The sequence below is a fragment of the Equus asinus genome, chromosome 4 (assembly GCF_041296235.1).
Source record: "Equus asinus isolate D_3611 breed Donkey chromosome 4, EquAss-T2T_v2, whole genome shotgun sequence".
Taxonomy (NCBI): domain Eukaryota; kingdom Metazoa; phylum Chordata; class Mammalia; order Perissodactyla; family Equidae; genus Equus; species Equus asinus.
In genome coordinates, this window is record NC_091793.1 from 100,445,688 (window position 1) to 100,461,305 (window position 15,618).

A 15,618-nucleotide genomic window follows, 5' to 3' on the forward strand; every position below is an offset into this window, starting at 1 on the left:
AAAGAGAATATCAAGAGCGTTCAGAATTTGAGCAAAGCTCCCTTCTAAGTACTTTAGAAATCAGAGTACTTAAATTTAGTTAATGCCATAAAATGATTTCTAAAAGGGTGACGTATCTCTTCAGAATGAATAAACTATATAAAGCATATAATAAGATCTTTTGAATTCCTGCCGTTTAAAAGGTATAGACAAGTTAATACTAAAGTGGAAGTCATTTTTTGATCGTTTAAAAAGTACAAAATTAAATGTAATACTTCCAGAGATATCAAACTGAAGCAGGAAAATATTGATTCTTGTTTTCGTTTTATTTTTTAAATTGACCACCAAAATTGAATTCATCTGGGTCCAAATTGCAAATATGTTAATTTTTTCTCCATAATTTTTAAAGTGTTATATTTATGCAAAAAGACAGAATACCATTGGATAAAATTATTTTATTCTATCTGCTCCCAGTTTCTACATGATTGTACATGAATTCTATATGACTAATAATGATTATATAAGACATTTAAAAGATAATATCCTTAAGCTTGTGATTTTTAATGTGGGGGAGAAAGACCCCTATTTAAAGGCTAAAATGATGTTTGACTTTTTAAGTAGAAATGAATCTCCTATACTGATTCTCTCTTTAGATCCATTTGCAACATTTAAACTACTGTATTTCTTTCTGCATTGTTTCTAGTTTATTAACCTTGCAAGAACTCTTCAGGCACATATGGAAGATCTCGAAAGTAGGTGGAATTTCCCCTCCCCAGACTTGTTAAATTTACTTTTGCAAATTAAACTTACAGAGCAAAACCTAAGTATATGCTCTTTCTATCAAATTAGAGCTCCATTTATAGGTTTAATAATACTGAAATAATTGATTTGGGAAAAATGGGTTGGACAACTATTAGTTTTTAAAAGCATATTTTTAAAAAATTATATTAATTTTGGATACCTAAGGATGTAATTTTAATCACCAGTATTTTTCTTTTAAGTAAAAATTTATTTTTGATCACCTTAATTTTAACACTTTTAATCAAAAAGAAGACCTGTTTACTAATCAAACCATACTTCTTAATCTGTTAATTTTTTGTGTATATAAAATTTTGCTTGTTATTCAGCTTTGTTAGATCGTAAAAGGTTTTCCCTTAGTTTGTATATAGGTCTAGGAAAATAGAGATGAAAGAGTCCTAATTCTGAGTCCATAACAGAAGCCATGGATTTTTTTGTTTCGTTTAGTTTTTGCTCCTTGTTTGGGTCCTCACAGACCTTTAATAGGCAGCCAGCTCCGCCAGCAGCTCCAATCTCTTAAGATCACGTTCCAGCATTAGGACTTCTGCCTGGGCTCTTATGTGAAGGCACTTAATGCCCAAATCTTTACAGGCATCTGCACAGCTACCTCTTCTCAAAGTCCTACAGCCTCCAGGGGGCTTCATACCAGGTGGGCACAGATATTGGTGGCTCTGGAAGAGTTCCTGGGAATCCAAGATTACCTACCTATTGTACTTTTTTACCCAAAGCAACTGGCTCCCTATGGTCTTATTCCAGAACACTCTTTGAAGTGTTTTTAAATATTGATTACCTTTTGTACTCATCTTCAAAATACTTGGAGTGTTATCTGTAGTGTGCATAACATTTGTACCTTTAGAGATAGCTCACTATCCTTTAAAGTAAGGTTTGAGAAGGACTTAGTCCTCATAAGAACCTTTTAATTCCTTGAACATTCTAAGACATGGGGCTTTGTCATTAAGCCTGTACTGTTTTTAAGTTTTAAAAGATTAGAGATACAACCAGATAATGCATTCTCACAATTTTAGTTAGTATGTGTGAAAATGGTATTATAAAAGGACTCATAAAGGTCTATAAAGTCGGAATTCATTTGTTATAAATCTTTTTTCCCTTTATGCTTGTAGTTCATATCCCTTATGTGGGCTAATACAAAGACCTCTTCCCTTTTTTTGTAAATTATAATGTATGCTTTGTCAGATGTGATGATAGTAATTTGTTTCAGTGTACATTTTCCCCAGATTGCTTGTTTTTTTACAACTAACATTCTTATTTAGAATTTGTTTCCTAAACTTCCAACATGTGAGAGAAATGGAAAAATATGGAGGAGAAATATACCCAAACTCAACTGAGAGTGAAAGATGAAATGGGTGCTACAAGTTAACTCCTAAGTACCAGGGTATTAATATATGCTGAAAATTGGTTCTGACTGAATTTTCTTCTCTTGTTGAGTTAAATCCAATAGAAAACATGAGAAATTCTCTGAAAAGCTGTTTTATTTTTTAGTTTGATATTTCTCCATGATAGAGCATAAAACTTAACTGTGGGATTTACCCATTCATCAGCTAAGTATATGCTTGATATCATTTATTTAAAATGGATTTAAGATTTCTGCAAGATAAATAGACTGAAATATGGAGACTCAAGTTTCATCTATAATACGTGTAGCATAATTTTCTCGTTGATTCTCTTTGCTTGGTGCTCTTCAGTTGTCCAGTATTAATACAAGAAGAGTATACATTTAACCTTTCTGCCCTTGATAATATGGGAGATGCTAGATAGATGTTTATTTTAGTGAACTTCCATTTTCCTTCCCACACAGAGCAGTTAGAGAATACATAGCTTTATACTTATTTTGTCCTTTCTAAAGACATTCCAGGATATTTTATATTAAACTCTTGAGCCACTAATGACTCTAAAATAAATTGAGGTCAGAAATGTTGCAAAATTGATAAGTTTCTGACAGTGTGAAAGCATAGGAATAATCTCAACAAAGGGTTTTTACTAAATCCAGTTATTTTAACTTAGGCTGTGTCTATATAAAGCTTTTTTGACTGACTAAATAGAACTTTTTCTTGGCATTGTATAGACATAGCTTTGATGTAAATTGCAAGAACACCCATAACCTATTATTCTATGTACATTTTTTTTCATTCTCATCGGATGCATCAAACATGCAGCAGTAATAAGCCAGATTCTACTCAGGTGTGTGAGAGGACTTACCTTAAGTTCACTTTTTCTCTAGTGTATATATCATTAGCTACTGTGAACACAAATTGATCTCAGAAACTTCTTAGAAGACATTCTTGAACACATTTTTAAACATTTCCATTTTTTAAAAAAAAACTAACAACAAAAAGATGTGGGGGTGGGGACGTTATGGATGGGCATCACCCACAAGCCACCCTAACCTTGTCATGATAACTTATCATTTTGACCAAACAGTATACTAAATTGGGATTTTTATTTCGCAAGTCATTGCCGTTCTGGCTTCATATTTACGCTTCCATTCTCATCCCCCTTAAAATCATTCTTGATCATCCTGTTTTCTTTTAACAGCTTCAGAGGATGATTCCGAAGAAGATGGAGACCATAACAGAACATTTGATATTGCCTAACTTCATAAGAGACAAATGGATGATCTGTGAACAAGTGTTTATTAAAACTGGCAATTAAGTATGAACGAATTTTGTGGGGGAATGCCTATTGAATACGTTGACTATAAATATATATAAAATGAATATATGTATACACATGTATGCATGTATATATATATTCATTCTCAAATGTTGCTGAATTAACATTCTACTGCTGGACCTTTTAACATGGCCAGTGAATCTGACGTTTATAAACTGGTAATCAAAAGTATTTTTCTTTTAGGTGAATGGGAAAGTGTTACCCTTGTTTTAAATATCTAAGCAATGCCAACAACCCTTTTTTGTGTTCTGATTACTGTAGTCATATTTATGGGAAAAGTTTGTGTTATAGTCTCTTGCTAGTGAAAAAAGTGGGACAAAATTTGCTTTTGAAATAAAATGCCAAATGGCACCTAATTATTTTTTCTTTTTAAATGCCTTAAGTTGCAGTCTCATTTTCATAATCATTTGTTTCCAGTGTTTAAAAAAATAAAAAGGATGGAGAGAAGGTTATAAGAGCATTATATTAGGTTTCCAAATTTAATTTGAATTCTAAATTCACTTAGCAATAAAATCTAATTTTAACAAAAGTATATAAGTATAAAATGTATAAATGATGGATGAAGTTTTATATTGATTTGCAAAATGCAGATTATATTTGATAGGCCATAGTATGTTAGATATTCCTTTTAGGAATATTACAGCTATAAATTATATCATAATTGCCAGTCAAAAGCTATTTGGTTAAAAAAAAACATTATTGCAATCTCAAGTTTATGGAATGTTTTTAAAATCCCACGTCCAAAGTTTAAAACACTGGTTTTCAATGTATTTTTTAGTGTTGTCACTTCTTTATAGATAAATATGATATAAATAACCTGTTTGGATCTTGGTCGTTTTTAACTGTTCCTTGGTAATTCTGAGCATTTATTTTATGACTTAATATTTTTCACTACCTTTGGAAAACACATGAACATTACCTATGCACCATGAATAGATCTACACTCTGGTCCTGAGTTGCATATACTTCCATAGCACTGTACATTTCCTCTGTCAACACCCTTAGGATACACTTAAAAACACCTTCAGGTGGTTTCAGGTTAAAAAAGTTTGATGTCATGGCAACAAACTATTTTTTCAGAACCGAAGTAGAAACCATGTAATTTCTCAAATGTAAATCAGCAGTTTGCCCACACTTAGTTTCTTGGTCTTAATGTAAAACCTTGGCTTGAAATAAAGTGCATACTGATTGATTTACTTTATAGTTTGAAATGTTTCCTTTTAAACTGGTGCTCAAAGAAGATTTCAAACCTTATAGCCAAGAATTTTATTAGAATTTCATACGAAAATCTAAATATTTCTAAAACATTTGCTCAACTTTTGCCTGTTATCTTTGCATTGCCTTACTTAAAGCAAAAATACAAAATTTAAGGATGCTAGTATTGATATCTATTCTATGGGCCCTTTAGGATGCTTTGAATTTGAACCATTTATGCTTTTAATAGAACTTAAATGTCTTCTGCGGTAATCCACAACATTTTTATGTAAAAAATTTTATTGGTAGAAAACATTCCATTGATGTGCATACCATTTATTTATAGTTTTGTTACATTTAATGCTAAGTGACAGAGATAGACAGACAAGGCTTGAGCTTTACAGTATTCTCATAGTTCTTAGTACCACTTAGTATTTTGGTATTGTATTACATCTGATATCCTGTAAATGTGAACTAGAAGAGTCAGAGGGAATAAGAAAAGTCTTTCATTGGTTATCACTTTTAAACTCCAAACAAAAATAAAGAGACCATATATTACTCACTACAAAAACTGCAAATCCCTAAGAAAAGTGTTAAAAGTAATGTTATTCTCTCTAGATATCTGCCAAACATAAGAGTTATATCGTCATTAGCTAGAACCAAGATGTTGAAGAAAGCAGTTTATACATTCGAATGTAAACAAGCATGCTTATGTTATTATTAATACTAAAAATAAATATAGACTTGAATAATCCGGTTATCTGTTGACCACTAAATAGATACAAGGCCTGTTACAAATGTTTGGATATATAAAGAATATTAAATTTAACACTTCGTTACCAGGGGCCTTTAAGGACTTGTTTATTGAAAAATGAAATTAAGTCAGTTTAAAATGGCCATTTTGGAAGAGCTGTCGTTAGGTAGAAGTTACCAAAATGAACAGAAGAAAATTAGTTACATGGGAGTTGTGTTGAAGGGGAAATTGTAGAGCAGCACTGTCCAATAAAACTTTCTATGATGATGGAAATGTTCTATAATTTGTTTTGCCCTGTATGGTAGATACTAACTGCATGTAGTTTGAGCATTTGAAATATGGCTATTGCAGTTGAAGAACTGGACTTTAAGTTATATTTAATTTTAACTTATTTACATAGTCACATGTGGCTAGTAGCTACAATATTGAACATTGTAGAGATTTCTGACAATTAGAGAAAGTTTTAACAAGGAGATAAGATTAGTCTTAGTTCCTAAAGGACTGGTAGAATTTGAGTAGGAAAAGCAGGAAGGAATTCCAGTCTAATGGTCACTATTAGCATTATTAATAGCCTATCAATAATAAAGTAGACATGTCAGTCACTACATAAAATCTCAGAAATTTAAAACTCTGAAAGAGCATACAGCTATTGTAACATTTGCTCTTTTAATACCACATTAGCCACACTGTAGAGTCTTCTGTCATCACTTTGTAGTTATTCCTGTCTCGTTAACAATAGTGCTGTGATGAGGATGTTTTTGATTCATGGTGGCCAATGGAAATAGATGGCACAAGCTAGGACTTTGTTGCCATTGCTGAAGCTTGAGAGAGAGAATATTTCCCCATAAGTAAATTATTCCCCATAAGATAATTGATGGGATGTGGGTTAGGGACAGAGATTACTTTCCTTGAGCTTTCAAGTTTCTAAGTATAGTAAATACAATTTTATGTGAAGTCTATACATTATCTTTTCTCATATTGTTTTTAAGCTGTAAAGGATGCTAAAGAAAACCACTCTTGTTTCACCTTTCTTCCGTTTTCATTTTTTAACCCCAAAATGATTATTTTCACCTTTGTCTTAAAATGTACAATGCATGTCCTGAAGTTTGAGCATCATCACTATAATAGTACATAGTGTTTTTCTGCAGTTTTTGCTTACACAGTTTTCATGTCATTGAGTAATAAAGTTCATCAATGCTTGGGGAGCATGGGTTCCCTTTATAGGAACAGGTATGGTGGTAGGAGAAAAATTCTTAAAGGGGCACTGTGATACAAATGTTTGTTCCCTTATTGCCAGCCTTCTCCACACCTTCCTTGTATAGCTGTAAATTTTTTTGTTTCAAAAATTTTATAAAATCTTACTAAAATTCTAACCATTTGTGATCCGTACTAAATACTGTTTGTAATCCAGAATGGTGTTCTAAAAATAATGAAATTGTAAAATTATGTGGGATATGGAGTGTTAATATCTGTAATATTTTCTACATCTAAATCATAAAGGAAGGTGAAAATATTAGAGGTAATATTAAATATTACCTCTAACTTAACTAATATTAAAAATGCTATTGCTCTGCCAGAGTAACCACTTTGATTGCTACCTAAACGTACAGAATCTGTTTAAAAGCCAGGTTTATTCCCCACATTTTATTAATAAAGGAGCAAGACCTAGAAATTGCTGAAGACCTAGTAGTGCTTGCTAAAACTATAGTGGTAGGTAGAATCTTTTCTTTTTTAACTCAACTATAAACCAAGGTGGTTCAACTAAGTGGGAGGGAAGATAGAGCAGGTAAGACAAGTAGACAGGGTTTTTATTTTTATCTGTTTCACTATTGACCTTTAAGCTTTCCTGCATTCAAGTGAAAGTTGCGTTTGGAGAGGTGGTTAAAACCACTCATTTATATCTAAGATCATTCCTTTTTTTAATACTTTGTTTTTATAATAATCCTAAAGATTAGTTTTTGTCACTGATTACATGAGAATAATGTTACTAGAATAATGAAATATGTCATATAAATTATAATTTTCATTAAGTTTTATGTTAAAAGCTTGCACAAGAATCATTGTCAAGGTATTTGATGTCTTAATCTGAGATTTCCAAAATTTTAGTCAAACTGAACAGCATATTCATTTTCTTCTGCAACTACCAAAACACAGTCATCGTTATAAGGAGATTGGGTTGCAGTTGAAAAGACTGTGGTGAAACCAGCATCCAAATTTCTTTTGTACAGGAACCAAATGATTGCTCCCAAAACTGTCAAAATTACTGTGCTAGCAATCACCAAAGCTGATATTAAAATGTGGTTATCTGAAAAGGAAAAGACAAAATAGGGGAAATCAGGGTACACAAGTTGCTGGTATTGCATTTAGGGAGGACAAATATAGTTTCATCACATAAACATTCCCTGTTTTGAGAATTTCCCACACACATGGGAAAAAAAGAATTATACATTTATTACTATCAAGACTTATATTTCCTAGCTTAAACAATTGCCATTCTTCAAAATTTCAAGTAAATCTTGCAATTCTCTAAGACCCTAAAATGGAAATTGTACCTACACCCAGGGTACACCACAGTCCTATTTGCCTGCCTTGGTTTTTCCTTCCTGACCTAAGACTTCAAATTCAGACCCACTGCTCTCTTCAAGCATAGTGGTCTTTAGATGTTCGTCACATTAATGAGGCTTAATAGTTCATCTGGCTTTGGGGATTTAAGATTTGTTTTGCTGAAAAAACACCAAGAGTGGCAGTAAATTAAGTATCTCCCTCTTTGCTTTTTAAATTTATTCAAATAACCAGATATTTGTGTATTCCTGAAGTAATTCTGTACAACCTCCAGTTCTTGGCTATTTGCAACTCTTAATCATTCTGTAAGAATTTAGTTTAATAAATCAAGGGAAATTACTTGTTTTTGAAGTTCAGAGGAAGAAAATGCTTTGGGAAAGGTATTTGTATTATATTTAGTAATAAAAGACCCAAAAGTATATGGAAAAAAAAATCCTCAAATTATTTTCTCTTTACAGATTGTTTTTTGTTTTTTTGCTGAGGAATATTTGCCCAGAGCTAATGTCTGTTGCCAGTCTTTGTCCCCCCCCCCCCGCCTTTTTTTTGCTTGAGGAAGATTACCCCTGGGCTAAAATCTGTGCCAATCTTCCTCTATTTTGGATGTGGGTTCCCACTGCAGCATGGCTGACTAGTGGTGTGGTTCTGCACCTGGGATCTGAACCTGCGGACCCAGGCCACCAAAGCAGAGCATGCCAAACTTAACCACTAGGCCACAGGGCCGGCCCATTACAGATGTATCTTTGTATTACGATTATTTGAATATACCCTAGTACTCACTTCAGCTGATGCTTGTTAAAGTGAGACCTGGAAAATTTAACACTTAGCACGAAAAATCTCGCCAAAAGTTATTTGTTAAGGTGAGGGTGAGCCCTTGATACTTTTAAAATATTGATAAGGTTTCTTTACAAACACACAGTTGGGAAAAGTGAGGAAATGGCCACAGCTGAATTCTCTTCTTTTTATTCCTAAAATAGATAAGAGTTCATAGTGGTCACAATTTTTTAAGCTGTGGGGGTGTGTTACTAGAAACATTTAAATGAAAAGCCAAATGTTCAGCCAAGAATTCTGTAAACTGAGTTCAAATGGGGTTCTTTTATATAGTTAATTGTTTTATTAAACTTAACACAGCCTATTTGCAGTATAGTGCCCTAACTTTACCAATGTGAACATACTAATTTTATTTCAGTCTATTAATGAATGTACAATAATACAATCATAATCAGTGGTATCTACTTTAGTGATTTACATGATTGTAGGTCAATAAAGGAAAAAGAAGAAAAGTAAATTTTAGTCTGAAAGAGCGTGGTAATTGAGACATTGATTTATAGACATAATCACACACCTTAACAGTAAATGAAAAGACCTCTCGTATCCCAAGAACTAAACAGCATCCAGCATTGGTGGGGCAGTCAGTATACATGCTCCTTGTGTTTTTACATTCTGCAAATGACCTGTGGCCAGGCTGCCTCCGGGGCCTTTAGTTGACTAGCTGCATACTACTGAAATGTGGAAGAAAGCCAGTCTTGAGGCAATTAATGAGTCGTATGTTAAAACAATATGTAAAGTTTTATATGTGGAGGAAAGGATAGTTCTACATTAGGAAATCTATTATCTACTCATTAACTGAAAGAAAAACCCACTGCTCAGTTTGCTGAGTAAATAATTGCTATTATGTAATACCTAGTCCTAATTTAAAAAACAGCAGAAAACTCGTGGCTAGGAAGCTCAGAAATCTTCCTCATCCTAATAAAAGGAAGTTGGGGAAACCTATAGCAAACACATTGAAACATAAGCTTTCACTCCCCTAGCATTTCTCAGATCTCTACAATGTGTCTTAACCAAAGGTCACCAATGATCTCTGTATAACTAAACGCAGAAACAGACACATTTCAACTTTATCTCCCACAGCTGGACCATTAGCCACCCAGCCTTGAGACATCTCCTCACCTGGTTTCCCTGACATTCCTCTTTTCCCTTTTAATTTTTAGACTGCTCCTAATCTTCATGAATTCAAATGGTTGATGTAAACCATTTGAGTCTTTTATGTAAATCTATTTACAGATAATTATCTATGTACAGCTGATGCCTCTCCACACTTTATTCCCAAGTCCACTTTTCTTTGAATTCCCTTAAATGATGACACCAATAGCCACTGTTGAGTCATCCAATCTAGGAATTACCTAGACTTCCCCTTCATTAATCATCAGGACTACACATTCTGTCTTTATAACCTTTTTCCTGTCTGACAGTTCCTCTTCCTATCACCTTTGTACCCTAGTTATAACACTGATCGTCTGAGGCCCAAACTACATAATCCACCTTTAAAAAACAATATAAAACTTTTTGTTGGACTGTTAGCATTATAGATTAATTTGTTTGAGTGCCTACTGTATACATATAACCCCCCTGTTTTCAGCCCTTTCTTATATAAGAAACAGGCACAAGTTTAAATGACTTGCCCAAGTACCGTTCACTTCAGTTTATGCTGATCCATCCTCTTGGATAACCTTTCTTCTTTCCTGCCTAGTATCTACTTGTCCTTTGAGATTTAACTCATGCATTACTTCCAGTAAGCCTTTGCTGAACCCAGTTTGGGCTAACTTCCCCTTTTCTGTATGCTCACTACACCATGCACATCCTAGTACAGCCACTTTAATTCTCTTGACAGCATTCTTCCCAAGGGGGTCTTCCAGCCTACACTTGTATGAAACGGAAATCCTTGTTTGCTGAGATTGCCCCTCCATTTAACTGTTTGTCTCCTGGTTGCTTCAACTCTGGTCCTCTTGTTACTCCTTAAGGTCATAGACTAAATCTAATCTCTTTCTGTATGACAAGCTTTCAGACATCCTTTCACTTCCTTTAGGTCTTCATTCTGCTCAAATATGATCTTATCACTGAGGCCTTTTCTGGCCACCCTACTTAAACAAAAACACCACCTGCCTTTCTGCACATACATTCACCTTGCCTTTTCTTCATAGTCCATGTCACAGTCTGACATACTATGTATTCGCATGTATTTATTCTTCCCATTGAGATGTAAGCTGGAAAGCAGAGGCTTTTTCTGTTGTTCATGCTGTCTTCAATGTCTAATATCAAGAAAGCCTGGCATATAGTAGTTATACATATTTGTGAGCTACATAGATTTTTTTAAATGAATTCAAAGATAAGTGGAGTCTAAAGACCAAATGTTGCCCAATCTTTTAGCTATTCCTGCCATGGTTTTGAGACCCATCATAGACCTGCCTGCTCTTTTCTAAACATGTTTCAATTTGCATATATCCTTTTACTTTTCCCAAAGTATACATGTGCTTAGCTAAAAATTCATAGTCCTACAAGGTATGTAATGAAAAATACTGTGCTCCTCCTGCCCAACTACTCACCCTTAACTTCCATTCCTTGAAGTTGACCACTGCTACTTCTGTTATTTGCCTCCATGCTTCTAAATACCATGCTTACACTGCTTTTCTTGATTAAAAACAAACAAAAAAATTAATTATGGGGGCTAGCCTTGTGGCCAAGTGATTAAGTTCACATGCTCCGCTTTGGCAGCCCACGGTTTTGCCAGTTCAGATACTGGGCACCGACGTGGCACCACTCATCAGGCCATGCTGAGGCGGCATCCCACATAACACAACCAGAAGGACCTACAGCTAAAATATACAACTATGTACTAGGGAGGAGAAGAAGAAAAAAGATTGGCAACAGATGTTAGCTCAGCTGTCAATCTTTTTTTAAAAAATTTTAATTGTGGTAAAATACACATAAAATTTACCGTCTTAACCATTGTTGGGTTTACAGTTCAGTAGCATTAAGTACATTCAACATGTTACCACCATTCCTCCATAGAACTGTTATCTTGCAAACCTGAAATTCTGTATGTATTAAACAATAACTCCCCATTCTTCCCTTTCCCAACACTGGCAACCATCATTCTACCTCTATAAGTTGACTCCTCTAGGTACCTCAAATAATTGGAATTATACTGTATTTGTCCTTTTGTGACTGGCTTATTTCACTTAGCTTGATATCCTCCAGGTTCATGCATGTTGTAGCATGTATTAGAACTACCTTCCTTTTTGAGACTGAATAATATTCCATAGTATGTATATACCACATTTTGTTTCTCTGTTCATCTGTAAATGGTCACTTGAGTTGGTTCCACCTTTTGGCTATTGCAAATGCTGCTGCTATGAACATGGGTGTACGGATATTTCTTTGATCCCTCTTCACCTTTCTGGATATATACTTAGAAGTGGAATTGCTGGATCATATAGTAATCATATTTTTAATTTTTTGAGGAGCTACCATACTGTTTTCCACAGCAGGTGCACCATTGTAAATTTCCAACAGTAGTGCACAAGGGTTCCATTTTCTCTACATTCTTGTCAACACTTTTGTTATTTTCTGTTTTATTGATAGTCAACTTAATGGGTGTGAGGTGGTACTTTCCTTGATTTTGTAAGATGTTATATTTTCCTCCTAGAGAAGAGTGAGAATTTAACTTTCCTATATACACGTGCACTCTTAAACACTCCTTTCCTCCTCTTCCATCATAGTTGTATCACCGCAAGCCCCACAATGACAAAATATTCATAATACTCATACCTGACAAAGGAGTCATATCCAGAATTTTTAAAAACAGAAAAACTGTGAACCATTAAGAAAGGCAACCTAATAAAAAATAAGGGCAAAAAACTTGAACAGGCATTTCACAAAAGAAGATATCCAAATAAGTAATAAACGTGCAGCGGTGCTCAGCATCATTATTCATCAAGGAAATTAAAATTCCAGTGAGATCACTACACATCCAAGTGGCTAAAATTAAATAGATTGACAATACCATCATCAGATGGATGTAGAGCAAATGGAACTCACCTCGCATACACTGCCAGAAGAAATGTAACATGGTTCAAGCTCTTTAAAAAATTATTTGTTGGTTTCTAATAAAGCTAAACATACTAACTCCCCTCTGACCATGTAAGTCCACTTTTTCGAGTATACTCAAGGAAAATGAGAACATAGGTCCAAAAAAGGACGTATAATGTTCAAAGGCAGCTCTATCATATTAGTGCTAAACTAGAAATGATCCAAATATCCATAAACAAGAGAATGGACAAATTGTGGGATATTTATAAAATACTATGCACCAACAGAAAAAGCACCGTATTATATGCATAACATGGATGAAACTTAAAAGAAATTCCTGTGTGAAGGAAGCCAGTAGAGTTAAATTTATGTGAAGTTCAAGAACAAGAAACTAACCTATGGTGAAAGAAATCATGGTAGTGGCTAGCTATGGAGTAGATGGTGGTAGGGTGGACATTTATTGGGAAGGAGCATGAGGGAACTTTGGTGTGATGGATGTTCTATATCTTGATTTAAGTGGTAGTTAACACAGGTGTATACGTAAGCAACCATTAAGCTGTACGTTTAAAGATTGTGCATTTTACCCTATGTCTAATAAACCTCAGAAATATGGAGATTAAAAAATACTATCCAACTGGCAAGAATTCAGAAGTTTCAAAACAGGCACTCACACATTGCGTCTGGGAATGCAAAATGGTGTAACTCCTCTGAAACACTGTCAATATTGATCAAAGTTATATATTCATTTTCAATCCAGCAATTACATTTCAAGAAATCTTATCTACAGACAAACCGGTATTTTTGCAAGGTGATTCATGCAGCATTGTGTATAATAGCAAACGTTTGGAAACAACCCAGTGGGGGTCTGGAGCTAGTTAAATAACTATGTATATCCATACAATGGAAGGGTATGCGGTTGTAAAAAACAAAAAGCAGTCTATAGGTAATGATATGGAGTGCTATCTAGAGTATATTAGTGAATAAAAGGGTCACAATAAGTCATACATCTCAATTTGCTTATATTGGCAAAAGAAACACTAGACAGTTAAAGAAGAAACTGAAATGATGGCCAGTAAGGGTAAAGGTTTCAGAATGGTGGGGTGGGGGCAGTAAGAGACAGACTTTTCAGTGTTTGCCTTGCATAGTTTTGCTTTTTGAACAATGTAAATATATTACCTGTTCCTTTCCAAAAAAATGCATTTAGGAAGCCCTTAAGACAGAAGCTTTGTGAATTGTAATTACAACTATGAGATGAAATTTCTTTTAACAAAAGATGGAGTCATTTCCCACAAAAACATAATGTAATTCAATGGGAACATATAATTTGGTCTTTAAAAAAATGTTCATTTCATACATGGAATTAGAATATTTAAAATGTCAGATCTTATTACTAAGCTAAGAGACCTTTCTACATTCTTATAAAGGTTGTTCTATTTAACATTATGTTATATAGTTAATAATTTAAAAGGGGTCTTTAGTAGTATTTTAACATGCTAGAATCAATATATTTTTACTTGTTGAAAAAGTTTTAACAAAAGATCATTACTTACCTGATAAATATTTCTTCTCATATGGGACTAAAATACAAAAGAAGATCAAAATTTAAATTTAAATTTGTTTTATTCTAAGATTGCCTTTAAACACTTTCAAAGAAGTTAAAAAAAGAATTCAACAGCTTAATATCCATATTTCTATTGTTTGGTCAATTGTCTATTTTAAAGTTAGTTTTTAAAAAAAGATGTAGGGTTCTAATAAAATGCATTAACTTGGTTTGTGGAAAAAGAATAATGGACATCAAGAAAAAGAATGATGAGGTGAGGGAAATAAGAGGATTTTGGTTGGAGAGTCTGTAGAAAACAAACATGATAAAATTAAGGTATACAACTGTGACCCTACCTTATTAGTATGGATTTGCTCACTATTTCTGATGTTTCGAAGTTGTAGTCTAATTTAAAATTTGGTTTATATAACGGTGCCCTGAGGCACCATATATGAAAAGAAACAATTTTTAAAAAACCCAATAAATATTGGCAGTTGGATGCTACTACCATAAAACTATGACAAATTTTATATAATCACTATAAAAATGATCGTAGTCAAGAACCCTGGTGTGGCAAGTAAAAAATGTATGTAATTCCAGATGTAAAGTAAATAAATAATCAGAAGCAGATGTAAGTTTTGGTTTACAGTTGTAGTAGAAGGGGGAAATACTAAGGATGCAAAGTGGGGAAATGGCTGTCTGCGTCATGTTTCAAGCAATCCCAAATCATATTTTGAAATTTTAAGTGTCTTTAATGAGAAAACAATTCTCTCTAAAACTTAGAAGAACAAACTTTTTGTTTAACATCATCAAAATGTTGTAGGACAGGATAATTTTGTTCATTAGAAAGCATTCTCATGGGTCAGAAGAATAAATTATAGGCTATGATGCAATTTTTCTTTGTTTGCCTAAACAAAGGATTTTAGTTCTTGTAGAGAATCATATTCTTTGTAAACTAACACTAGAATTCTGGAATCATTAGAATTCAGGAATTAGATGTGATTATTTCACCATTTCCACTGTTTAATCAAATCACATGCAGAGAGGCTATGATAATTCCTTTGAGCAACACAGAAGAAATCCTTAACCTCTTGCAAGCTCTAAGAATAAATAAATAAAATAAAAGTATGCCTCGGTCACATGATCTGACCCTACCTCTGAAATGTGAGAAAATTACATATTTGACTTCCAAGACTTTCTAATATATTCTGAAGTCTTACTCCCTGTTTACTGA

General features: G+C 33.6%; 2 protein-coding genes across 6 annotated transcripts in view; one reads left to right on the forward strand and one right to left on the reverse strand.

Annotated features, from left to right (window-relative positions):
- MARCHF7 (membrane associated ring-CH-type finger 7) overlaps window positions 1-4,284 on the forward strand; it is a 51,858-nt gene extending 47,574 nt beyond the window's left edge. For 2 of the 5 annotated variants that reach the window (XR_001401077.3, XM_014859840.3), the window contains exons 9-10: window positions 683-731; window positions 3,331-4,284. Coding sequence is in view for 3 of the 5 variants with exons in the window: in XM_014859840.3 (XP_014715326.1) it covers window positions 683-731; window positions 3,331-3,389 (108 nt within the window). In the remaining 2 variants the exon portion in view is untranslated. Of the gene's footprint in view, window positions 1-682; window positions 3,103-3,330 lie in introns of those variants that run through there. The other 3 variants (XR_001401078.3, XM_014859824.3, XM_070507940.1) reach the window with 2 other exon arrangements.
- A 660-nt stretch (window positions 4,285-4,944) lies between these two features.
- Window positions 4,945-15,618, reverse strand: part of LY75 (lymphocyte antigen 75) — a 129,537-nt gene continuing 118,863 nt past the window's right edge. The window contains exons 38-39 of the mRNA XM_014859809.3: window positions 14,395-14,421; window positions 4,945-7,721 (exon numbers count right to left, since the gene is read on the reverse strand). Of these exons, the coding sequence (XP_014715295.1) occupies window positions 7,519-7,721; window positions 14,395-14,421 (230 nt within the window). The 3' untranslated portion in view covers window positions 4,945-7,518. The remainder of the gene's footprint in view (window positions 7,722-14,394; window positions 14,422-15,618) is intronic.